This window comes from Quercus lobata, chromosome 11 (genome assembly GCF_001633185.2).
Source record: "Quercus lobata isolate SW786 chromosome 11, ValleyOak3.0 Primary Assembly, whole genome shotgun sequence".
Taxonomy (NCBI): domain Eukaryota; kingdom Viridiplantae; phylum Streptophyta; class Magnoliopsida; order Fagales; family Fagaceae; genus Quercus; species Quercus lobata.
The window spans coordinates 38,509,814-38,537,699 of record NC_044914.1 but is presented as its reverse complement, the minus strand read 5'-3'; the positions used below and the strand labels follow the sequence as shown (position 1 = coordinate 38,537,699).

The following is a 27,886-nucleotide window of genomic DNA, read 5'->3' as shown; positions in this document are numbered from 1 at the left end:
ATAAATTAAAAACTACATTACTGATCTGGCTTCACTCGATAAGGCATCCCATGATTATACAACTCAATGGAAGCAAAGACACAGAAACACTCTTTAAAATTCATGTCTAATAAAATTTCATCTATCTTAGTGGAGCAGACTGCCATTGACAAGATACAAATGACTCATGGCATAAGTAGAGGAGATGTCACTGCATGGGGAAACATGATTGAGGCTATCAGTGCAAACTGGTGCGTGTGGAGTCCTGGTGGCACGTAAGGTGTGTGGGACGATTCACCAAGGCAATTGCCTATTGGAGACTCAAGTGGGCACTCCCAAAATCCACAAATAAACTTGCTAAAAACCCACAAACAAAGTGCAGCGACCAAAAATAAAAAAACCTATTCCAAAGAAACCAGCTGAAACCCATACCTCTTTGTTTCTCCACCCACAAAACCTCTCCATCTTGTTCGTTCTAGGTTGCCGGTGATGGTGAGACCGTGAGAGATCTACTTCAGCTTGATGGCGGTGGCTCGACGGCGACAAAAACCCACCAATAATCCCAGTAACGAAAAAAACCCCAACAAATCCAAATCCAACAATGGCAAGAAAAAAGCACAAGAGAAAGAAAGCGAAGAGAAACTTGCCGTCGCCACCACCGCGGATCTTGATGGGTTCACGATGGGTTTGTCTGCAGAGTTCATGGGGGTTTTGATTTGGGAATTGGGTTGCTGTAATGTGAAACGATGTTACTTAAGTGACATGGTGTTGTTTTGTAGTGCTGATTTGGCAAAGAAAAAAACACAATAGCAGGCTATCTTGTCACTTAACAGCACTAACTGAGCGTGAAGTTTTGCTAATGGTACTAAATTTTAGGGTGTAAAATTCATTTTTTTCAAATATCAAAGTGTAAATTCTAAGCAATTTTAAATTTTAGGGATATACTTTGTAATTTATCCTTTTTTTTTATTTATTTTATAAATGCTATGTTTATAATACTTTCAGAACAAACTTTAGGGATATATTTTGTAATTTATCCTTTTTTTTATTTTTTATTTTAGAAATGCTATGTTTATAATACTTTTACAACAAATCATAAATGACAGATTATTACAGCATTGAAATTACCGTATCTATCATTGAAATTATTTTTTTGTCTGCTAGTAATAACAAGTAACAATTTACTAGATCATGATAAAAAATTAATTTATAATTGTCAATTTTTCCTCATTTGAGCATTAGATTTATTGCTATTTTTTAGATTAGATATATAATTGGCTATATAATAAATTTTACTTTTATTTCTTCTTATGTTACAAATATTTAGTTTTGATCATTAGTGATACCATAATAATATTTGGTTTGTCTAATTAGTGCAACACTTGGTAGTTCGTATAGATAAAGACGTTTGACTCTTTTCACCAATCATCACCTTTAGTCAAAATCATCATGCTAAATCACACAACATATATATTAATTTAAAAATATACATACATACATACATACATACATATATATATATATATATATATATATATATAAAAGATTTCGAATTCAAATCCAAATTAACCTTTGAATCCACACCTTCTTGAATTTGTGCCATGTCTTGACCAAATATTTTTTTTAGGAAGTACTTTACTAGTAGGACAATAATGTATACCAAATTGGTATTTTGCCGATGATTTCTTTTCACCAATTGTCTTTCTTTGGCCAGAAATCATCATGCTCAAATCTCAGTCATATAACCTGCACTACTGCACATCATAAGACAAAATAAAAACAATATTTAGATGAAAGATCTCAAATTCAAATCCGAATCAACTTTGAATCCGCTCTTCGTATTACCATAATTTCAGATGAGAAAGAAAACTATTACATCTTGATCAGGTAACAGAGAGATAGAGAGAGAATACCTTCCATGGCTTTAAATATAGAGCATGAACTATGTATTTTAGACAGATTGAGAGATCGAAGAAATTTCAGGATTTTGATTGAATTTTTCTTGAGTGACCCTTACTTTTCGTTATACATAATTTATTTTTAGGAAGTCATTTAATGCATGCTTGGACAATAATTTCTACCAAAATGTTTTTTTTTTTTTTTTTTTTTAAATAAAATAAAACGATAGTTAGTGTATAGGAATAGAGGAGAAATTATTAGTTCCACCTAGAAGATTGCTGACATGACTCTTCTAAATCTTCTAACCAATAAAACGCTACTATTTATGCAAATGTGTGCTAATTAGGAATATGACTCACAAATTTGCATACCAAAAAACAGAGGAAAGAATGGTGTAACTGAAGAGGGGGAAAAAAAAAAAAGAGGAAAGAAATGAATTTTCTTTTAAGTAGCTAATTGTGGATATTGAAGGGCATATCAATTTGGGTGTCATTAGCATAAAATTAGCGGTAAATTAGGAATAGGATTTAATGGGAGGGATTTGAGGAAACAATTTAGCATCTAATGTAATTTAATAAATATATTGACACATGGCAAGCATATCACCAACAAAATTTACATGTACCAATTATTGTATGCCATGTTGCATGGTTTGTCCAAATATACTATGAGAAAGAGACACATGTAATTGTTGTATGCATCCACCAGTTTTAAAATTCAACTTTTATAGTATACAATATAATAGATAGATACAATTATAGAAGAATATAAGAATAACATTTTATGTTGCTATTCTCTTATTGACATCATCAACCATGTCATTGATTCTTCTAAAAAAGAGAAAAAGAAAAAAAAGACATCATCAACCATGTTATTAGTCTTTTAACATTTTATGTTGTTATGCTCTTATTGATATCATTGACCGCATCATCATTCTTTTTTCCTACTTTGTTTTTCAACCTTTTTTACAATACTAAATATATAAATATTAAAATATTCAATAGTGCACTATGACTTTACATATTCTATAGGAAGGCTTTAACTTATGAATCGGAATTGTAATAATTGATTATATTTGATATATATCTATAATTGAATGTAAGCAATCATAATAAATATTGTTTGTAGAAGCATCACATAACAAGTTTCTAAGAGGGAGTTTCACACACATATACATATAGATTAAGCTAGAGTAGAATCCTATCTTGTATCCAAAAAAAAAAAAAAAAAAATATTTGCTTATGCATGCTCATAACTTTCATTGAATGTAGCTAAACTCTTTGATATTAAACTTTATAAGGATTTGGTGTAAACCCTTTGGTTTACACGGTTTATGCTCTTGAATAAAGATATGTCACATTATCATATTACTATAAAACAAAAATACATTTTGATCATACAAGAGAACATTTCAATTTTTCCTTATAAAAAACAAGAAGATAACATTTCAATAAACACCATATTTCAGGTTTAAAGTAAAAGGCTGATATGGTGTTATTAGGCATGATAGGATATATTAAATTTTAAATAAAATACTGATGTAGCAATTTCATATTGGATGGTGTAAAACATAAGTTTTACATCCCATCCCTACCAAATTCGAACTCTTAACTCATTTAGTTTATATTTGGAATAAAAAATAATGATAATCTCTTGAGTATTCGGTTTTCACTTGACATATAGCTTAACTTTAAACTTTTATAACCAAAAAAAAAATCTTGAAAGTCTATTGGACTACCACGATGAATACAATAATTGTTCTCACCCTTCTCCCTTTCTTAACTCTTCTTCTTCCCCATAATTCTTCACTTTACCATTACTATTCCTCAAACTCTTTAGGACTCTTTAGGTATATTTGATAACTTTTTTTTTTTCCTTATTGGAGCGAATAGACAATATGTTGTGAATACTTCATTTTTTTTTTTTTTTTCTTTTGAACTTTCTCTAAAAAAAACTATTTGCAAACAATTTTTTTCCTTTTTGTTTTTGAAAAATTATTTTTCTTTTCAACTAACCAAACATGTGAAAGGGGCCTTTTTGGGGAGTCCGGTTGGCCCAAATCTAATTTCAAGGAATGAGCCTTTTCCTATGGTTAGGGTAGAAAGATGGGTGAGCTAGGCTTGGTCTTACCTCAAAGAAGATATGATCTGTATTACTAGACAAATCAGCACACAAGCAAAAATTCCCAACCATCAGGATAGCTTTTAAATAAGTACAAGGGAACAAATGGGTCACAGAGCCTACGGACTCCAACTTGTGGAGTTTGGAATCTAGGACCAAATGTGTCCACTAAGAGAAGAGTGGCTAATTTACTCCATAGAACCTCCTGAGATTGCTACTTTCTACTTAGTAAGTTAACAGTGACTATTACTTTCACCCACTCCTCTATTACTCCCACTTTCTCTTCAAATACTGTGCTCCTTTGCCTTGTGAGGTCACTTTTCCTTGGGTTGTGCCCTATTTATACCGAAGAATGAGGGACAGAAGTTAACACCTTTGTCCTCCCTTGGTTCTGTTGTCTCTAGTTTGTGTCGGTGAAGTTCAGAGTTATCTTTGCCTCCGAACCACTCTTGCCCTTTTTTGGTATTAGGGCTCCCTGAAAGTACCCTTGGTCCTATCCTAATATAGAGGTTTTTTTCTCTGAGATGACCAGTGGTGCGAAACTTATTAGTAGGGTCCCTCTTGCAGAACCGTGGGACAAGGTGGAGTGGCCCCTACTGACTCTGGTCCAGTGCAAACGAAATTGACTAGTTAGTTTTGGGGTTTTCCCATTAATGGCATAGATGCCTTGTAAGAGCACTAGCATTTGGGAGGTGTAACATTCACTCTGTACAGGTTGTGCCAGCATCAGGTATCCTAGATGGCTGGATGGGCTTAGATATCGGACGACAAACACATATTTAGGAAAATGTCTTTGTCAATAAATTCCCCTTAATTATATATCCTACCCTATGCTTAAAGCAAATTTAGAAATACCCTTCCCTAAGTATATCTTACATTAAAATAACTATCAAGAAACACAGTTGTCATTTATAGTAAGAATTTTCAATCAAAGTTCTAATCACTATCTAATTTATTTCTAAGAGAAATGAATATTTTTTGTTGTGGCATAAGTATCAGGAATGTTTTAACCTCCGTCCTAATGCCTATGAGCCTATCTAATGTATTCCAAAAAGAGAGAGAGAAAAAAAAAAAAAAGTTTGTTGTGGTATAAGTTTTACGAAGGTGTCAATGTCAACAATGACATCAATTACTCATGGTAGGTAATTAGCAAAAAAAAAAAAAAAAAAAAAAAAAAAAAAAAATTCTATGAAGCACAAACGCGGCTGGGAGGTGCCGCATTGGAGTCCGACACGGCTGTCTGCGCATTGGTGCCACGTTTGAGCTTTTTTTTTTTTTTTTTTTCATGGATTCACGCCGACTTGGCTTGATTCGCGCTGAACCAGGAAGATTCGGCCAGAATCAAGTCGTATCAGCTGAATCGGGTCGTACTGGCTGGCGACCGAAAAGGCCGAAACGGACCGAAATGGTCGAAATCGGCCTTGAATCATGCCAGAACATCCAAAATTAGCTTTGAATGAGGCCCAAACATCCTAAATCTGTCATTCCTTAATTTTATTCTGAATATTTGTTGCTTCTTTTGTGTTTTCTTTTTTGTTTTGTGTTTCTTACCTTCTTCTTTCTTTGTTTTGTGAATCAAGGCATAGTAATGTGTTTTTTAAGAATATTTTAATAGTAAAAATATATAGAAAATAAAAATGAAAATATTTTTAATAATTTTTTAATCGCCGCACCCCGTCGCACCCACACCCAACTTTTTCAAAAATTGCCGAGTCTCGCACCCGCATCCGCACCCGAAACCGAAAACGCACCCGTGCTTCATAGGTTATTTTACCAATAGAAATTTCAATCTCATATTGTATAGCAGTTATGCTTAGCCTCATCAATAATAGAAAGATAACCAAAACCAATTTAATTCAAATACCCAAAAGGGGAAAAAGAGAGTTATTTTAGAATTTTTTTTTTTTTTTTTTTTGGTAGATGGTGGTAATTAGCTCATAATTACAATAAGAACCTCAAACTACAATCACTACAAGGTGTCAATAGTAGAAAAAATGTTGCTATTTAAAATTTCAAATAAGAAAGCAACATCTAGCAATTTATTATAACAAGTTAATAACCACATTAAACATGGAGCAAAAATGATGTAGCTATATGACAGCTAATGCAATGAATGCCTATTAGTTGATTGGCAATTAGGTTCAGCCTGTCTGCTATTATAAGACACTGTCTCTGCTATGTTTTATTTATTGTTATGGCTCTAGCATTTTATAGCATCATGTAAACTTGATTGAAATTGGATGGTTAAGATTTACTTGTATATGTTCAGCAAAAAAAAAGATTTACTTGTATATGGAAGATGAAGGTCTAGGATTCTAGGGTCATTGTAGGCAGCCTGACTGCCTGATAAAGATCAAGGCACCGCTTCGAAGAATCTCGTTCAAATACCAATTGGGCCGGTTACGAGAGCACGAGTAAAGAAGTTCAAGGATGTACTCAACGAACTCATTCAAGAGTTATGGGTTCAAGCAAATTCATGGAGGCCCATTGAGCATGATCTACGTGGGTAACAAAAAATCGTCAACTTGATTCAAGTTCTAGAAGGATCCGGTCAAGACTAAGAATTGGCATGAAATATTTTGGGTCTATGTAAAAAACGTTATTCTAGGTTTAGGTGATTTATTTCCTTGTTTTTAGGTGCATTTAATGCTTTTTAGGTCAAACTTTATTCCTAATATGGTTAGGTATCAATTAGGAGTTATTTTAGAATATATTTTCTTGTCTGTCAAGTTTTAAAGAGCCCTTAAATAGTCATCTAAGTCTGTAAACGTTTTTCAGATATTATTGATAAAACTTGTGAGGTTTATTTTCTTTGGTTCTTTGAAGAACTACTCGAACTTATCGGGAATTCCCGTGGCGTTCATCTCGACTTATCAAACAGAGTTTCCACCACCGTTTGTGGCGTCTTCCTTATATCGAGATTCTTGTTTGTCATAAACAACGGGTCGAGGTCTCCCATTTGAATCTGTCCATAGAATGATCTTGGGTTCCCTTTCGTTGTTGGGTCTCGTTATTCTTGACGGGGTTCACATCATTTGGTATCAGAGCAAGGTTTCTAGTTCAGGTTTGCCTATCCTTTAACATATTTATCTCTTTTTAACCGAATTTCCTTTACCCTATCTATTCAATCTTTGTTTGTCTTGTTGACGTCTAAACTATTGGTCTGGTCTCACATCTCTTAGTTATTTCGAAATCTTATTTCATTATTCTCAAAAGCTAGTTGCTAATCATTAAAAAAAAAAAAAAAAAACTATTCTGTGCTTCCAAAATTCCAAAACTGCCATATTCCTTCTAATTCTAATATGAAAATTTTCATATTCCTTACGTTCAAATTTGAGATTCCTTAATTAGTTCTTGGTGAATTGTTACTGGAAATTTTGAGTTGTTTGTTTAGTTTCAAAAGAACTGAAAGAGAATTATCGAGTGGAAAAAGGCAAGAGTGGTGAGAACATCAGAGGGTAAAAGCCATATTATTTTGAGTGAAACACGAGTGGAGAGTGATCCACATTCTTGAGTGTAAACACGTAAGGGAGTGATTTGTGAGGTTCCTTTTTTTTTTTTTTTTTTTTTTTTTTTTTTTCTTCTAACCTTTTTTTTGTAGCAATCATGTCTCACGATAATAGTAAGAGCATTGCCAAAAATGATACAAAATTGGCTGATCCGAAAATGTTTTTGGAGGCCATGATGAGTGAGATGAGACGTGTGATGAAGATGGAGATGGCGCAGGTTCACGAACGAATAGATTAGATGGAGAATAGACGTGAGGAGCAACCACAAAACGGTCGTAATTTGCGTAGAAGGGAAAGAGTTCCACCGATGGAGGAGGATGAAGAGCGTTATGGGTCTGGTTTTGATGGAGAAGAAGATTGGGATTCCATTGTTAGCAATAGGAGACATGGAGGAAGATTTAGAGAAGCTAGGAATCGCGAAGATAACAACTTGGGTGGTACTAAGATGAAGATTCCGTCCTTTCAAGGTAGGTTTGATCCTAAGGCATATCTTGAGTGGGAGAAGAAGATGGAGTTCGTGTTTGATTGCCACAATTACTCCGAGACAAAGAAGGTAAAATTAGCCATGATTAAATTTTCTGAATATGCTATTACTTGGTGGGATCAGCTTGTGAAAAATAGGAGGTGGAATAGAGAACACCCAACAGACACATGGGAGGAGATGAAAGTAGTGATGAGAAAGCGATTCGTTCCAAGTTACTACTACTGAGAGTTGTACAAAAAGCTACAAGGTCTTAGACAAGGGAGTCGAAGCGTAGAGGACTACTACAAGGAGATGGAGATTGCTATGATCTGCACTAATGTAGAGGAGGATTGAGAGGCTACAATGGCTAGATTTTTGCTTGGCTTAAACCGGGAGATTCATGATAAGGTAGAGATGCAGCATTATGTGGAATCGGAAGATATGGTGCATATGGCTATCAAAGTGAAACAACTCAAGAGAGGGAATGGGACACGTGCAGGCCATAACTCTAGTTCTACCTCTTGAAAATCGAGTCATGCTAAGCCGCTGGACAAGTCACAAATGCCCAAACTCGAGCCCAAGTCCACGACCACCAGCCACGTTCCTCAAGGTAAAACCGAAGCCTCTACCTCTAGGAATCGTAATATTAAATGTTTTAGATGTCAGGGTAGGGGCCATATAGCAAGTCAATGTCCAAACAAGCAAGTCATGGTGTTGCAAGCCAATGGTGAAATTGTGACCGATGATGATGATTCGGACACTGACGACCTGCCGCCATTAGAGGATGTTTCCGAGGAGGAGTATTTAGCCCCTGGCGCATTGACATTGGTGGCGAGGAGAGCATTGAGCTTGCAAGCAAAAGAAGTTGATGAAATACAGCAGGAGAACATCTTTCACACTAGGTGCTACGTTAAAGACAAGGTATGTAGTGTGATTATTGATGGTGGTAGTTGTACTAATGTTGCAAGCACAATTATGGTGGAGAAATTGGGATTGCCCATGGTAAAGCACCCTAGACCGTACAAGTTGCAATGGCTAAATAATAGTGGTGAGATCAGGGTGAACAAGCAAGTGTTAGTTGCATTTCGAATTGGTAAATATGAAGATGAAGTGTTGTGTGATGTAGTATCGATGCAAGCGGGACACTTATTGCTAGGGCGTCCATGGCAGTTCGATAGGCAAGTGAAGCATGATGGCTTTACAAACAAGTACTCTTTTGTACTTAATCAACGATCAATCACTCTTGTACCATTGACACCGCAGCAAGCATACAAGGATCAAGTAAGATTACAAAAGAAGAGTGATCAAAAGAAAGAGAGTGAGCAAAAGAAAAAGAGTGAAAATCAGAGAGAGGCCGAGAAAAATGAGGGAGAAAAAGAAAATCAAAGTTCAGCCCTTGAGAGAAAATCAGAGAGAAAACAAAAGAATTTCTATGCAAAAGTGAGTGAGATCAAGCGAGCAATGTTTTCAAATAAGCTGATGATTGTACTTTTGTACAAAAAGACACTTTTAAACACTAACGAACTTGACCTTGCTTTGCCTAGTTCTATTGTTTCTCTTTTGCAGGAGTACGAGGATGTCTTCCCCGAGGAAACACCACATGGGTTACCTCCAAGCCGAGGGATTGAACATCAAATTGATTTTGCTCCCGATGCAATCATTCCAAACCGACTAGCTTATAGGAGCAATCTCGAGGAGACAAAGGAGCTTCAACGGCAGGTAAGTGAATTGTTGGAGAAAGAGCACGTGAGGGAAAGCATGAGCCCATGTACGGTTTCGGTCTTACTTGTACCTAAGAAGGATGGGACATGGAGAATGTGCGTTGATTGCCGAGCCATCAACAACATAACGGTAAAGTATCGTCATGCTATCCCACGCTTAGATGATATGTTAGATGAGCTGCATGGTTCTTGCATATTTTCTAAGATTGATTTAAAAAGTGGTTATCATCAAATTAAGATAAAAGAAGGAGATGAATGGAAAACCGTCTTTAAAACAAAATATGGTTTGTATGAATGGTTAGTTATGCCTTTTGGTTTGAATAATGCTCCGAGCACCTTTATGAGACTTATGAACCATGTTTTGCGTGCATTTATAGGCATATTTGTTATTGTCTATTTTGATGATATACTCATTTATAACAAAAACATAGACGATCAACATTTGAAATCTGTTTTAGATGTGCTAAGGAAAGAAAGGTTGTTTGCTAATTTAAAGAAGTGCACTTTTTTCATCGATAAGCTTGTATTTTTGGGATTTGTTGTTAGTGCACAAGGTATACAGGTTGATGAAGAGAAGGTACGTGTAATCCAAGATTGGCCGAGTCCCACAAGTGTAGGTTATGTTCGTAGTTTTCATGGACTTGCTAGTTTCTACTGGCGGTTCGTGAAGGACTTCAGTAGCTTAGCCGCACTGCTTATCGAAGTGATCAAGAAGAACGTTGGATTTCGGTGGGGAGAAGAACAAGAGAAGGCATTTCAATTAATCAAAGAGAAGTTGACTAACGCACCTTTGTTGTCTTTGCCCAACTTTTCTAAAACGTTTGAAATTGAATGTGATGCTTCAGGTATTGGTATAGGAGTCGTTCTTATGCAAGAAGGACGACCAATTGCTTACTTCAGTGAGAAACTCAACGAGGCAGCCTTAAACTACCCAACTTATGACAAGGAGTTGTATGCATTGATTCGGGTTTTAGTGACGTGGCAGCACTACCTATGGCCTAAGGAATTCGTGATTCACACCGATCATGAGTCCTTGAAACACTTGAAGGGCCAACACAAGCTAAACAAAAGGCATGTGCGATGGGTGGAGTTCATAGAGATGTTTCCATACGTCATTCGGTACAAGCAAGGTAAGGAGAATGTAGTCGTCGATGCACTTTCTCGCAGGTATGCCTTACTCTCCACACTTGATGCAAAATTGCTTGGTTTTGAACACATGAAAGAATTATATGCTGAAGACCACGAATTTTGTGAGGAATATCGATCTTGTGAGAAAATCGCCTTTGGTAAGTTCTTTAAGCTTAATGGATTCCTATTTCGAGAAAATAAGCTATGCGTGCCGAATTGTTCTATGAGGGAGTTATTAGTGCAGGAATCACATGGTGGGGGATTAATGGGACAGTTTGGAGTTGCAAAGACTTTAGCTATTTTGCAGGAACACTTCTATTGGCCTCACATGAAACGAGATGTCGAATGGATTTGTGGTAGATGTGTCACATGTAGGCAAGCTAAATCCAAAGTGCAGCCCAACGGTTTGTATACTCCTTTACCAGTTCCTAGTGAGCCTTGGATTGATATTTCAATGGATTTTGTGTTAGGATTGCCTAGGACTAAACGTGGAAGAGATTCAATTTTTGTGGTTGTGGATAGATTTTCTAAAATGGCACATTTTATTCGATGTCACAAAACGGATAACGCTTCACATGTTGCTGATTTGTTCTTTAGAGAGATTGTGAGATTACATGGCATGCCTAGGACAATTGTTTCGGATAGAGATGCTAAGTTCTTGAGCTATTTTTGGAAGACTTTGTGGTGTAAGCTAGGTATTAAGCTATTGTTTTCCACTACTTGTCATCCACAAACTGATGGTTAAACTGAAATAGTAAATAGGACTTTGTCTACTCTATTGAGGGCAATCATTAGAAAGAACATCAAAACATGGGAAGAATGTTTACCACATGTTGAGTTTGCATATAATAGAGCTGTTCATTCTGCTACCAAATTTTCGCCATTTGAAATTGTGTATGGGTTTAATTCTTTAACTCCATTGGATTTATCTCCTTTACCTTTGACGGAGTACGTTAATTTAGATGGCAAAAAGAAAGCTGACTTTGTGAAGCAGATTCATGAGAAAGCAAGACTCAACATTGAGCGAAGAACGGAGCAATATGCCACACAAGCCAACAACGGACGTCGCAAACTGATTTTTGAACCCGAAGATTGGGTTTGGCTGCATATGAGAAAAGAAAGATTCCCGGCGAAAAGATGTTCTAAATTGCTCCCAAGAGGAGATGGTCCCTTCCAAGTCCTCAAGCGTATCAATGACAACACTTACAAGATAGATTTACCTGGTGAGTACGATGTAAGTGCCACTTTTAATGTTACTGATTTGAGTCCTTTTGATGTATGTGATGATTTGAGGGCAAATCCTTTTCAAGAGAAGGGAAATGATGGAGATCAAGGCACCGTTTCAAAGGATCTCGTTCAAGTACCAATTGGGCCGGTTACGAGAGCACGAGTAAAGAAGTTCAAGGATGTACTTAACGGACTCATCTAAGAGTTATGGGCTCAAGCAAATTCATGGAGGCCCATTGAGCATGATCCACGTGGGCAACAAAAAATCGTCAACTTGATTCAAGTTCTAGAAGGATCCGGTCAAGGCTAAGAATTGGTATGAAATATTTTGGGTCTATGTAAAAAACGTTATTCTAGGTTTAGGTGATTTATTTCCTTGATTTTAGGTGCATTTAATGCTTTTTAGGTCAAAATTTATTCCTAATATGGTTAGGTATCAATTAGGAGTTATTTTAGAATATATTTTCTTGTCTGTCAAGTTTTAAGGAGCCCTTAAATAGTTATCTAAGTCTGTAAACGTTTTTCAGATATTATTGATAAAACTTGTGAGGTTTATTCTCTTTGGTTCTTTGAAGAACTACTCGAACTTATCGGGAATTTCCGTGGCATTCATCTCGACTTATCAAACGGAGTTTTTACCACCGTTTGTGGCATCTTCCATAAACAACGGGTCGAGGTCTCCCATTTGAATCTGTCCATAGAACGATCTTGGGTTCCCTTTTGTTGTTGGGTCTCATTATTCTTGACGGGGTTCACATCACTGCCTGAGCCTAGAAATTGATCTTCAGTCCTTTTTAACTTCAATCTTATTATCTTTCTTTCACTATGATCTCATTTCATTATTGTAATTTCGATTTACACCATTTGTAAGCATTAATTTGTTTGAAAGATGGTAGTATTTTTATTGCTTTTTATTAATTTTTTTTTAAATCGTTTTTTTTTTTCCTACTTGTTTTGTTATTGATCAACTGATCTTCATGTTCCCATATTAATCTGGGCTAAGTGTGGTACCCCATATCTATGCAAAAGTATTTTGTCCTATAACATGATAACGCCATAAACCCTAGATATTGCTTAGGGGATGACTAGAAGATACTCAATTTATCTATCTTAATCGATCCTAATCATCCACTTTACCACAAAATTACCCACATCACATTCAAAGTTTGTAAATCTAATAAGTGAAGCATTTGAACCCATATATATGGCACATCACATTGCATGTGTCTGTCTCTATTAGATTCTATCTCATAGTACATACTAGATATGGGGATAAAATCTGATTTAACCTCACAGCAGAGGAAAAGACAGGAGGGTATAGTATATTAACCAGTTCAAAAACCTTGTATGCAAAAGTAATTAATATGTTGGGTGAAAGTGAAGCAAAAAATACTAACAAAAATGTGCATGCATAATATCAAACACTTGCACCAATCTGCAAATATATAAAAGGCTAAAGTGAAAAATACACCCCTAAAGTTTAGGGGTATTTTGAGAATGAGTCCTATCATTTCAGAATTGGGATTTCCTTACCTAAAGTGATACTCCCTCCGTCCCACTTTGTTTGTCTTGTTTGAAAAGTCAAACTTTTTAAGGGAACATCATTTATTATTTTGTCTACTTTTTAAAAATATATAAGTTTCCAAAATTACCCTTAAATAAATTTATCAAAAAATTGAATTAGTTAATTAATAGGGGTATAATAGGAATATTAGTAAATTAATGACTTTTATTTTTAGAAACAGGACAATATTTTGAGACATTCCAAAATGGAATAGAGGATAAACAAAGTGAGACGGAGGAAGTATATCGTTTTGAATTTTGATCATTAGCCCTTTCGTCCATTTTTTGCTAATGTGTCCGTTAAATGCCACATTAGACTGACAAGTATTAGTTGGCCCAATTAAATGGTAACACATGGATTTTATAATTACATGTAACTAACATTAAAAAATCTATAAAATTTTTAAATAAATCTTTAAAATCTATTAAATTAATTGGATTAAATTTTATCTTATCAATCCTTTATTATTATTATTTATTTATTAAGGAAACATTCATCAAAACACACACATGAGATAGAGACAGCCAAAAAAGAATAGCAAATGGGTATTGATCAAATAGCTTAAAATCCAAATGGGTATTGATCAAAATAACTATAACCCTAGCCATATCCCCCTTTCTCCTTGTTTGATCACTCTCTCTCTCTCTCTCTCAACTGAACCACCATGGCGAAGACTCCCAGCTCATCCACCGTTCGCAGCCACCACCACCTCGTCATTTGACTAAACCACCACGGCCTTCTCAAGAGTTCTCCATGGCCTTCTTGATTTGTTGCAACCAAGCTACATCAAGCTTAATCTCCTTTGTGACCATTGTTTGCTGCCATTGTTCTTGCCACCCCCTTGCCACTGCCACTATACCTTGGCTTCTCCACCACTTGCTTCGACTTGAAAGGGAGGTTGGGGTTGGGGTTGTGTTTGGATTTGGGTTTTGTGTTCTAATGAGTCACAACGACAAATGAGAGGATGGGTTTGCTAGGATTTTTTTTGGGTGGGTCTGTTGTTTGGCTTAGGTTATCTTGTAGATGGGTTTGTTGTTTGGTGAAGAGAAGGTGCTCACGACAAATGGATTTTTGTTAGGTGGGTGGTGCTCTTGTGAATGGGTTTGATTCAATGAGTGTGCTTTGATGGTTTGGTTGACTTTGATGAGATCATTGGAATTGATGATTCAAACTAGGTTGCTTTGACAGTTCAATTTGCTAGGGTTCTATAATTTTAGATTCAAATTTTATGTTTTTGATTTTTTATGAGGAAATCGATTTGTTGTTGGTTCAAATTTTATGTGTTTGAATTGTTCATTATGTTCATACGAAGACCAAGTCTGATTTTTTTGGGTTTGTATTAGGGTTGTCCACGGGTTGGGTCAGATCAGGTTTGGGGTTAACCCGTACCCGACCCAATTGAATCAGGTGAATGAAAAATGGACCCCTTTCTGACCGAATACTTGGTTGGGTAGGTCATAGTTTTCGAGTGACTTCGGGTCTAAATGAAAAACCTAGAGAAATTAAATCAAAAAACACTGAAAGTTTAATGATCCACAAAGTCACAATCATTAACCCAAAGTAGTGAAGAACACAAACAGAGGCAGAGAGAAATATAGTGGCAGACATCCACAATCCAAAGACCTATGAGACTGAAATAACAAAATCGAAATCAAATAGCACCAACAAGACTACAAACCTAGAGATCTATGAGATTGAAAGTTTGAAGCGAAGAAAGAGGGAGAGATGAAAATGAAAATCAAACTGTGAGAGAGAAAAATAATAACCTATTACACGCCATGGTGAGTCAGCAACGAAGGCGAATGGGCATCGTGGGTGAGTTGGTGACGCTATGATTGCGATGACGATAGATTGGGCTTAAGAATTGAAGAAGAATGATACAACCTAAGAAATGAGAATTTGAGATGGTTGAATAATATAGATATGATCTAAAAGGTTGAAGCAAAATGTTTTTTTTTTTGGTAGACAATAAGACCTTTATTGAAAGAACTGGAAATCGTGTTCACAATGGTGAACACTTGGAACAAGAAACAAATACAAAAAGTTCAAGAACTAAAGCTAATAGATTGTAAGAATTCAGAAATTGAAACAGAATGCGTAAAACCCCAAATACGAGTCCACTAAAACAAAGCACCAAAGAGAAGCAATTTTAAGAGGTCTAAGAGTCTCTCATTGTCTTCTAAGGCACGGGTATTATGTTCTTGCCAAACTAACCACGTTAAACATTCCGAGACCATATTTCATACAGTTGACAAGGGCTGTCCAAACCAATTTCTTAAAGAAAAAAGAAGAGAGCTAACCGTTTCTAGCATTACCCACTGAATCCCAAACACCTCAAAAACTTCACTCCATAAAACATGAGAAAACTTATAGTGGAGTAGAAGATGATCTACATATTCCCCATCACAACGACACAAGCAACACCAACTAACCAGGGACTAACCTCTCTTAACTAGATTATCAATGATGACTATTCCCACCCCTAGCAATTGTCCATAAAAAGAAAGACACCTGTTTAGGCATCTTTGCACACCAAATGCACTTCCAAGTAAACACATCAGTGAGAGGACCAGGCAACAAATTATAGTAAGGGCGTACATCAAGCACATCAAACACACTAGTTTGACTCAACTCCCAAGTCAGGTTATCATCCCCCTCACCCCTCAACATAGAGGAATAAAGAAGCTAAAAAAAACATTTTCCATCTCCTAATCCTGAAAAGCTCGACAGAATTGTAAATTCCAGCTCCTAGTTCCCCCTTTTGATGCAAATACTACTAGGTCAAAAATCCAAGCTTCTTAAGAAAAAGAACCAACCAACAGATCTGGAGAAATATCCTTAAGAGGAGTATGCCCACTTCAAGGATCATGCTAGAACCTAATACGATGACCCTCCCCACATTACATACTATTTGTCCAAAGAAACTCCCTGCTCCTTCCCTAATGCTCTTTCACACCCCACACCCATGAATACCTCTTACACCTCTAGTGCATCACCCTCCTTTAGCCTATCCATATTTGGTTGCTATAACTTGATGCCATAACCTGTTACTTTCCTTCCCAAAATGCCATAGCCAATCCACCTTCCTCCACTAGCAAACAAACCTTGTTCCAAGCAACCAAAGGATATTTTAAAACATCCTCAAAGCCCCCCCAAAGGAAATTCCTCTTAATCCTTTGTAATCTAGCTACCACAGCTTGAGGGGTAGTAAACATTGATAAAAGGTAGGTGGGAAGACTCAAGAGAGTACTTTTTAACAAATTAAGTCAGCCACCTTTCGACATATATAGATGTTTCCAACCAGAAAGCCTCCTCTCCATCTTTTCTATAATAGGATTCCATATTGACAAACCCTTATAATGAGCCCTAAGAAGGTAGGCCTACCCAAATAAATCATAGGCAAGCTACCCACCTTGCAACATAAAACTCAAGCCAAAACATTCAAATTCCCTACTTCACCGACTAGAACAATCTCACTCTTGCCAACATTGATTTTCAAGCCTGTAATAGGTTTAAAGGAAATTAACATCATTTGTATGTATAATAATTGTTCCCTGGAAGAATCACAAAATAAGATAGTGTTAATAGCAAAAAGAAGATGAGAAATATTCAAACCCCCTCGCATATGAGACCCCGTTTGAAAACCACAAAGAAAACCACCAACTTCCATTCTCTTCAACAACATACTCAACACCACCATAATCAAGAGGAATAGAAGTAGAGACAAGGGATCCCTTTGACGGAGACCATGTGAACTACCAAAAAAACCACGAGACCCATTGACAAGAACTGAGAATCTAACTATAGAAATACAAGCCTTCATCCAGTTCACATGGTCATAAGCCTTCTCAATGTCCAGCTTAACAATAACATAGGGAACATCACTCTTCATTCTACTATCTAAGCATTTATTTGCAATAACAACTAAATCAAGGATCTATCTCCCTCCAATAGAAGAATTCTAAGAAACAAATATTAGCTTATTTAGAACCCTGTGGAGTCTATGTGCCAACACCTTAACCAAAAATTTATATAGGCTACCCACAAAAATTAAAGGACGAAGTCTTTCATATTGATTGCATTGGCCTTCTTGGGTATCAAACATAGAAAAGTGGCATTGAAAGACTTCTCAAAGATACACTATCTATGAAAACTTACGAAAAAGCCAAGACATCCCCTTCTCGCACACTCCAACATTTTTGAAAGAAAGCCATAGTAAACCCATTAGGACTAAGGGCCTTATCAACTTCAGCCTCCTTAAGAGCCTCAAGCTCCCTCTCTAGAGATTACCTCTCTGATTCGTCTAAACATTCAAAGTCTAAGCTAACAATAGTAGGCCTCCAAGACTCTGGTTCCTGATATAATTTCTTATAAAAATCCACCACCTGATCCGTAACTTTTGGCTTGTCCTCATAAAGAACACCCTCAACTTCCACTCCCTTAATCTGATTGGTTAACCTATGAGAGCTAACAAGTCTATGAAAAAACTGAGTGTTGTTATCTCCTTTAATAAACAAAGCCTTAGATTTCTACTCTAAGAAATCTCTTCCAAAGAAGCCAAATAATCTATATCAGCTTTAACCACAACTTGTCTATCTCTGTCCGCTTGGGTCAAAACCTACATCCCTTCTCTCATATCAATGTCTAAAAGCTCAGTCAATAAGCATTTTTTCCTAAAAGACACATTCCCAAAAGCATGCTTGTTCCTATGCTTCAGATCCCCTTAAGAGCCTTTAGCTTACAAGCTAAAACATAACTAAGGGGCCCCCATAAAGTGATAATCATTCCACTATTGACGAACCTTATCCACAAAACCCCCTACTTTTAGCCACATATTTTCAAATTTAAAAGAACTCTTCCTCCTCGACATGCCTCCCACCTCCATTAGAAGAGGACAATGATCCGTCTCCACCCTAGGAAGAATCCCTTAGGTCACATCTAAGAAATGCTCCTCCCAATCTGTTGACACCATAACTTTATTGATTTTGGACATGGAAGGAATGTTGGAGTCACGAAACCACATGTACTCCAAGAAAGCACGGCTACAGCTATAGGGTCATCGCACTCGCACTAAACTTGTCTTGACATGGCGTCTAGCGTCAAATGCTCCGATTCGCCCCCCTTTTTTATTTTTCTTTTTTCGATTCACGCTGATTCGGCCCGATTCTGGCAGAAACGGGAACCAAAACGACAGAATCGGTCTGATTCCAGTAGAAACAACTGTCGAAACAGGCCAAAATGGGTAGCTGGCCGCCATTCTTCTGCTTCATGTGGCCTTGTGAGAGGGAAAAAAAGAAAAAAAAAAAAAAAGAAGGAAGAAGAAGATGAGAAGATACAAAAAAATGATTGGAAGAAGAATAAATGTACATAACAAAAGAATATAAATTAAGTAGGTGGGAAAGTCAATTGTTTCATGTGGGTGGGCTTGGGAATTGGAAAATGAGTAAAGGAACTAACGCAGGACAACCAGAACAAAATTAAAACAATGGAAAAATAAAGAAATGACTTAGGAGTCAACACCTAGGCCTGGCTTGGAGTCAGCACCAAAAGGGAAAACCACTAGGAGTTAACACCTAAGGTAGACCTGGAGTCAGCACTAGACCAAAAGAGAGACCAAATTGCCATTTTTTCATTCATCAAAATATCAACTATCTCCTCAAGGAGTACAATAGGTTGCTTATAAAGGATTGCTAAACCCTAGTTCTAATTGACTAGGAAACCCTAATTGCCTTATTACGAAAATAACCTTACTTCCAAATTAAAATACTAATAGTCTAATAAACTACTAGGACCTTCAACATAAAAATACAATTGAATTGTAAACATAAGTAATACTAAATAATAATATTCTTGCATCTCTCGCACCATTCACCTCTAGTTAAAGAAAACTCGACCTCGAGTTCTAAAGCATTGAAGAATTAGGATGCTGACAAGTAACACTTGCTTCAAGTCTGGAATCACCTTAGGGAGCATAGAGAAAAGAAAAACCTTGAATTCCACCATGTCAAACTCTTCTGGAATAACAAAATCAATGTGTGGAATCAACATAATCTTATCTTGAATCATTGGAAGCACTATGTTATCTACTTTCTTCACTTTAGCAAACTGTTTGTCTTCATGCACCATGGAAGGCTGATCAAACATTAGCTTCCAATATCATATCACGTGCACCCTCTAACATAATACTCTCTTTAGAAATCATCTCTTCTCCTTGTTACTCTTCAGTAGATTCGTTTCCTTGCACACATGTTAAAGCAACACTTGTCGAGGCATGTACGTCTTTGTCAACATAAGGCTTTGGTGTTGCTTGAGGATTCTCCACAACCGAGATATCATCATCAATGTTGTCTTCTATAGGGGTAGCAATAATTTCATTGTGATCAATTATCCTTGGTTTCCTAATTGAATCGATTTGAGTCTTCATTTGCTTCATTTGAGCAATCATGTCTTAAACATCTTTCATGAACTTTTCAGATCATTCCTTTAATTCCTTGGTAGATTGTTCAACAATGCACAGAGGACATGAAATGGGATAGGGATTGATTGTATTTGCTTCAACTTGAAAAGTATCACACTAAGATTGGGTTAGATACTTAGCTCGAAAGTATAGTGACAAATACTCATCACAAAGCATTTCTTTCATATCTTCCCACACACTAATGGCAGGTTCATACTTTAGATAGCGGAAATATTCAAGATCCTCCCAAAACATTTGTGCTCCACCTCTTAACTTCAACTTTGCATACCTAACCTTTTTGTTATCTGCAAAATTTGCTTGCTCAAAGAATTGCTCCACCCCATTCATCCAGTTGACAAAATCCCGTGGATTAGTTTTACAACCATCAAAATAAGGAGCTTATGATATTACCATAGCCTACTGGGGCAAAAAGATTTTACAAAATTGACTTACTAAGTATGGCCCACTAAAGAAGGCACTATCGTGGCTTTACCAAGTAAAACTTGACAGTTGGAACACTAGTGATGAGTGGGCTTGGTGGGGCTGATGGTTTGTCAATTAAAGGCAAAAGACTGTATCGATTGATTTCTTTATTTGAAACCGGAGCTAAGGGTTTGGGTATAAAGTTGGGCTTGGGGTCTTGTTAATGAAATGGGTCCGGTCATTGGCTTGTGTGACTATGTACAATGAGTTTTGTTGTTTTGGCTGGGTTAGGTAGTTTAATCAAGGGTGTCAATACCGTACCGGAGGTTATACCGGTTTAGCCAGCGGTACGATATATTTCGGGTACTGGTCAATACCGGTGTACTGTTTCGGGATTACCGCTAATATATATATATATATATATATAATTTTAAAGTGACAAATTCTATATAAATTAATATATTTATTTACATTTCAATTTTTTACCTCTTTTGTTCAAATTATTTTAAGCTATTGCCTAGCCCATTTCACTACTCAATAATAATTATAAAAAAAAAATTAAAAACCATAATAAGACTTCTGAGTGGTCAAAAAGAAAAGAAGAGTCAGCTGTAAACTAGGGGCAGATAAACCACGTTGGTTTGTCCGCCCCTTAATAACTTTTGTTAAATAATAATTAAAAAAAAAAAAAAAAAACCTTGTAGTAAGAAGCAGAAAGTGGGTAGGCGTAAAAAAAGTGGAAGTCATCTCATCTCTGTCCTCTGGGTTTCTCTGCTAACATTTTGTTTAGAAACCCAGACCAGAAATGCCAAAAGAAAGAGAGTGACAACGAGGAAGAGAAGAAAACTCAAGAAGCTACTATGTGATGGCAGCGAGCTCAAGCCTCAAGATCTAACAATATTTCACTGGTGGATGAAGGTTCAATAATGGTGAAGAGGCGCTGTAAGTAGCAATTTTTTTTATGAAAACCCATTTCAGTTTGTATTGGTCCGGAACGAAGATACCACTTGAAAAGCACCGGAATTCGCCGAAATGGCCGAAACAAGCCGAAACACACCGGTATTTAAGACGGTACGAATCAACCCAGTTTCTGTACCGGTCCAGGCACCGGCACGAAAAATTCCGACCGTACCGGCCGGTATGGTACGGAATTAACATCCTTGAGTTTAATGGGTTTCAATTTGATTTCTTTATTTTAGATGGGCTGGGTCAAGTTGTTCTTAGTGGGAAAACACTGTGGGGTTGCAAACTAAAAATGATCGGGAAGAGTTTGAACATAAAATAAGGTGATGGGTTTTTTAAATTAAATAAAAGGCTAGTTATTGTTACCTTTGAGATGGAATCGCTAGTTTATGGAGGGATTGCGGAGGCATGGTGCTAGGCAATTGAGGGTCATGGTGGCGAAATATCAAGAAGAGGATGGTGGTGGGGTTCACTGTGGTGCGATCTGACAGACGAGGGATGGAAGTGTTGGCATTCCAATGGGTGGTGGCATGCAAAGAAACTTCTTGAAAGAACCTGACCAAGTCTGGCCGTGGGGTTTGTTGGGTAACCTTTTGGTGGTAGAAAAAAATACGGTGAATGGAGTTTTTTTTTTTTTTTTTTTTTTTTGGTGATATTTTTCTGGTTCTGGATTGACTACAATGAAGCTTCAAACAAATTGGTGTTTGCTCTAATACCAAAACTGACGCAGGACAACCAGAACATAATTAAAACAATGGAAAAATAAAGAGATGACCTAGGACTCAGCACCTAGGCCTGGCTTAGAATCAGCACTAAGCAGGAAAATCACTAGGAGTTAGCACCTAAGTTAGACTTGGAGTTAGCACCAGACCAAAAGAAAGACCAAATTGCCATTTTTTCATTCATCAAAATATCAACTATCTCCTCAAGGAATACAATAGGTTGTTATAAATGATTGCTAAACCCTAGTCCTAATTGACTAGAAAACCCTAATTGCTTTATTACGAAAATAACCTTTCTTCCAAATTAAAATACTAATAGCCCAATAAACTACTAGGACCTTAATTAAACATAAAAATACAATTGACATGTAAACATAAATAATACTAAATAATAATCTTCTTGCGTCCTTTTGGTATCTTGGGGCCCAAACTTAAACTTGATATCTCAATTATTTCAAGGTTGTAGACCTGCCACTGGACTCGGATGGGTATCGGATCCGCCCGTGGGTGTTTAGGTCAAATAAGGTGAGTCAGGTTTGTCAAGTTTCTAAATAGCCCTAGTTTGTATATCATGTTCATTGTGCTTGAATTTTCTCAAATTGTTCATTTTAGCTAAAATTTAAAAATATTTTATTTTATTAGATTTTTGGATTTATTTTAAATCTTAATAGTTTTTTTAGATCATTTAATTACATGGAATATTCAAAATCCATGTGTAACCATTTAATTGGACCAAGTAATGCATGTTTCCATATATTGTGTCACTCAATAGACACATTAGCAAGAAATAGATAGAGGGGCTAACGATCAAAATGGTATATCTCGTTAGCTAAGGAAATCTAAATTCTAAAATGATAGGGTTCGTTTTCAAAATACCACCAAACTTCAGGGGTGCATTTTGCACTTTAGTCTTCAGCCTAAATTTTTTTTCTTTAAATGTTCCTTAGGAGTCTTTAAGAGTGTAAACTGTAAAGTGTAAAAACATGGAATAGAGTATACCTATTTAAAGGATAGGAGATGTTTCCCTTATCAAACCAATCAAAATATTGATCCTGAGAAAATTCTAGTTCGGGCAACAGTGGATCAAAACGTTGATCTTGAGAAAATTCTAGTTCAGGCAGCAGTGGGTGCATCGGTAGGTGCTTCCTGCAAGTTAGCACTCACACATAAATGACTAAACATAACATTATTTTTAGATGCACATCGGATAGGAAGGGCTGTAAATGAAAAAGGTTGTATTGAGCTCGGCCAAAAAAAATAAGTTAATTTATGTTCATTTGTTTAGAAAGAAAGTCAAGTTCAAGCCTTAAGTTTAGGCTCGACTATCAAACATAAGAATGTATTTGCGAACAAGCTCGTGAATATGAAAACTCAATTTAACTATATATAATATTATATGTTTATATGTATAAACGTACATAGACTTGAAATTAGATCATATAAGTTCGTCAATAGATTCATATAATACTAAATTACTATTTGTAGTTTATTGGTAATCTAAACAATCTATTTGTAGTAAAATTCATAGAATTGTGAAGAGGTAAAACATTTTATTCATGGTTTCACAATATATAGGTAAAGAGTAAGTTAATCAAGTAGCTCATGAATAACTTGAGTTTGCTCGACAAGAAAATGAGTCAAGCTTAAACATATAAACTTGGTTGGTAATGAGCTCGAGCTCGGCATGTGTTCGAAAAAATTAAATGAACACAAGCTTGAACTTTTTTATTTTTTTCTGATGATAGGTCCCACTGGAGGTGGCAAATATTATATAGGCTTTGTAAGATCAATGGTCAGTGGATATATATTTGGTACCACTCTCTGCTTCAGCAATTAAAAAAAAAAGACATAATACACAAAAATTATTTGGCAAGACAGAGAAAAGGGTAATAGAGAGAAAGCAATTAACTTACTGAACCACAGCATCCAAGAGCTGTATGGGATTAACCAAGGGATACTTGTGTATGGACACAAAGGAAATACTCAGCCTCCAGAAATGGTCATGAAAATGGACATGGTAATTGGCATTGTCCTCCTTGTCATCGACATTGACATCACCATGGACTTTGTAACAGACATGGTCATAGTAATCGTGCTGGTGATTATCACCCTCATCATTAATCGGAGAAACATCAAGTATGAGACAATTAAGGTAAAGATTACTAACTTCGCAGTTTTTCTCATCATAGATGGAGGTGAGCAAGAAAAGACAGAATCTCTGATTAGCCAAATGAAGCAAAGGAGGTGATGCTGGAAATACATTATCAGCCAGAAATTCATCTTTCCCAAGAACAGGGCGAATGTTGAAACTGCCGTGGAACCAAATATCCTTTTTTAGATCGTAAGCTTGTACATTGATATCCTCGTCTTCAAACAAACCCCAATACAGAGTATGACCAACAGCTACAGATCTTCTACCAGTCCGGTCAGGATACCGAGCAAATAGCTTGCGCACCGGAGGCTCAAGTGTTGTCCAACGTTGTATCATCACATCATAAACATAGAATTTAGCAGAATCACAGTTCATATCGACATGATTATATTGAGCTACAAGAATCTTTTCTTCATCATCAAGAGCAGTGCAAATGAGAGGATCATCGTTAAATGAAAAACCAGATGGAGGATTGGGCAAGGGTTTCCATCCCGAGTAGGGGTTACAAGACTCCATCCAGCCAACCCTTTTTGCAGCTGCTTCGGCTGAAAATTGAGATCTGGAAAAACCACCCAACACATATAACGTATTGCCGATGGCTACCGATTGAGGGTTGTACCTATTAGGAAAAGTCATAGTCCTGTGCGGAAGAGCTTTCCAACCAGCATCTAAGAAGCCCACTTTACCATATCTTCCGGATTCGAATGGATGAGCACCGTCACCATCACTATCAGAATCAACTGGATCCAGGCCGCCAAGGGACCGTCCATAGTCGAGCGGATCCATAAAGTCAACGAATGCATGTTGCGTGCTTTGGTGCATCATCCTGTCTACCGAAAACGGATGGAGCGGTTCCGTCTCAATTGTTCCCTTTTCATTTGCCTTTGCCGAAGGAGGATTAATTTTTACCTTTTTTTTTTTCTTTGACGAAGAAAATGGACCCATTTTTCTCTTTGCGATTGAGGGATAAATTGCCATCTTTCCGATTAAGGATAGGTAGTCTGAGTATTGGTGTGGGTCTGGGTTCGGAACCTTAATGGAATACCATTCTGCCTGTAGATTTTTACCCCCCGAATCCGACGTATACCCACAGACAGCGATCTTATATTCATTCGGTCTCCCTGGCAATAGATATTGTGGCGGTCGCTTCGGTAGCATCGCCGAACCTTTCTCTTAGATGTGAGCCTTTCTTTAAAAATGATCTAAGGGTAACAGTTTTGGGGTTGGGATTCGGGATGAAAGTTGAGAGAGAGAGGCGGCCGCTGGCTCAGATCGATTAGTATTTGGATTTAGGGTTAGGGTTCCGTTTGTTCTACATATATGTAATGCAGATTAATATTGTCGGACTCGGTCGTATCTCCAATTATTTTTCACACGACCGGTTCTCGGGGCATAAATATCATGGTTCAACCGGAAACTGGCCACTAATCCAGTCCGGTTATCAGTAAAAAAATAAATAAGTGCAACTTTAACCGGAACACAGTTTTATTTGGAGAACCATGAACCAGGGCGGTTCAACCGATTTTTGACAATTTTGAATAAATTTCAAAACGCAGACGTTTTTATAATTTAAAAAAAAAAAAAGAAAGAAAGAAAAAATCAAATATAAACTCGCAATAAAAATACATTGTTTGCAAGAAGAGAGAGAAAAGGTACATATTACAATGTGGTCTTTGACTATTTTTCAAAAAAAGTGCTACTTCAAAACATTTTTACAACAAATTTTATGTAGTAAATTGTTATTACTTCTAATTTAAACAGACCATTAAAATACTTTTTTGCCTACTAGTAGTATCTTGTAACAACTTACTACCTTAAATTTGTTATAAAAATGTTATGAATATAACCTTTCTCATTTTAGTGTTTTTTTAAGTTTATTTGACATTTTTTAAATGTCACGTCAGCATTTTCTAAATTAAAAAAGTTCACATCAAACAATTTAAAGTGAAACAATTAAATAAAAAAAAATCAATATAATTAAATTAACATTTCTTTTTTGGTTGCTTTTCATTAAATTTTTTAGAAGAACATTCATGTTCTAGGTTCATGTTCTTCCTTGAGGGAAGAACATTTTTGGCTTTTCTTTTTTGGCATTTTCTTAGCAACCAAATCAAGACATACCCATTACCCAACCATTCAAGATCAACCTTAGAAAATTTTAAACACAATCAACAACTTGATTGCCAACAATTAATCAAGCTCAGAATTTGAACCTGCCATCAAACCCAAAAGAAAAACCCCCCAAAAAACTCACTCTTGCAAACCCAGAAAATGCATAAAATCATTCAAATTGACCCTACATAATTAATAAAATTTCATTGAATTTTTGGGTATTGAAAATCTAAAACCCATAAAATCATTCAAATATAGAAAATAATTCAAACCAACCTAGTATAGAAGCATGGCTGAACTTGACCATTCTTATTATCAAAGTTCAAATTCAAAGTTAGGCAAATTACAACTTACCCACCTGTGGTTTAAATTTGAAAGAGAGGAGGACTATGAGATTGAGAATGAGAGTATAGAAGAGAAGAGAAGAGAAGAGAGAGAGAGAGAGAGATGAATTGAGAAAGAGAGGATTGTAATAAGTTTTTCTTTTTTGAGATGAGGGTTCTCAAGGTAGATTGGCATGGGAATTGGGTACTAAATGCATGGCAACCATTTCTCCTGTGTGAGAAAATAAATGAGAAAAAATTGAAGATTATATATATATATATATATATTGGTCTTAAAAAAAAAAAAAATTATACTCTAACATAATCTAAGTGTATATGTGTGTAAAGCTTCCTCATGAAGACTTTTTTTTTTTTTTGAGAAAGTTCCTCATGGAGACTTGATTAGTAAAAAAAAATATACATATAATATATTTATTAAATAAAAAAGTAATTGCATATTACCTTTTTACTTTTTTAGTCACTAGCATCTAAATACCATTTTATTTTAGAATTAATATCTAAAAGAGAAACATATCAATCATATTAAGTTGAGGGAACTCCAATTAAATTATTTAATTTTAATTACGTTGTAAATATGATAAAAGAAATAAATGTTATCATATTGTTATTGTTTCTGCAATATTAATTTGATTGTTTATACATTTTTTCTTACCCATTTTATTTAGGGTTCATTTAGTTGGAGGATAGAAAACAGTGGAGAATGAAAAAGTGGGAAGATAGAAAAGATTTTGATTTCTCTCATTTTTATTTAGTTGGGAGTGTGAAAGTGGAGGGATGGAAAAGTAAGTTTGTATAAATTTACTCATACACCCTTATTAAAAAATGATAGCCAATTAAAAAAAAAAAAAAAAGTAACAAACAACCCAAAAAAAAAAGCAACCACCCAATTTATTAAAAATAAAAATCATGTCTAGTTAAACAAAACAACTATTACACCCACAGCCTAGGAAAAAAAAAAAAAGCAATGTCCAGGAAAGAAAAAGATAAAGAAAAAGAAAAAGAGGCAACATGCCCACCCACAGCCCAAGAAATCAAAAAAAAAAGAAAAAAAAAAAAGAGAGAGAAAGAGAAAGGAACTGGACCTAGGTATTTTAATCCATTA

General features: G+C 36.0%; 1 protein-coding gene across 1 annotated transcript; it reads right to left on the bottom strand.

Annotated features, from left to right (window-relative positions):
* On the bottom strand, positions 1–25,492 carry LOC115968032. Its single transcript, XM_031087221.1, has 5 exons — positions 24,344–25,492; positions 24,090–24,271; positions 23,176–23,322; positions 1,564–1,733; positions 1–710 (listed from the first exon to the last, which is right to left on the bottom strand). Exons 1-4 carry the CDS (start codon positions 25,484–25,486, stop codon positions 1,706–1,708), a joined length of 1,500 nt encoding a protein of 499 aa, XP_030943081.1. The 5' UTR covers positions 25,487–25,492; the 3' UTR covers positions 1–710; positions 1,564–1,705.
* Between the last annotated feature and the right edge of the window lie 2,394 nt (positions 25,493–27,886).

Bases quoted from the DNA above. Each gene is read 5' to 3' on its own strand.
- LOC115968032 (XM_031087221.1), bottom strand. From the start codon at position 25,486: ATGCTACCGAAGCGACCGCCACAATATCTATTGCCAGGGAGACCGAAT. The intron at 23,323-24,089 runs GTAAGTTAATTG...GCTAACTTGCAG, and splicing joins CTCTTGGATGCTGTGGTTCA to GAAGCACCTACCGATGCACC. The intron at 1,734-23,175 runs GTATACTCTATT...TATGATGTGCAG, and splicing joins ATCTCCTATCCTTTAAATAG to TAGTGCAGGTTATATGACTG.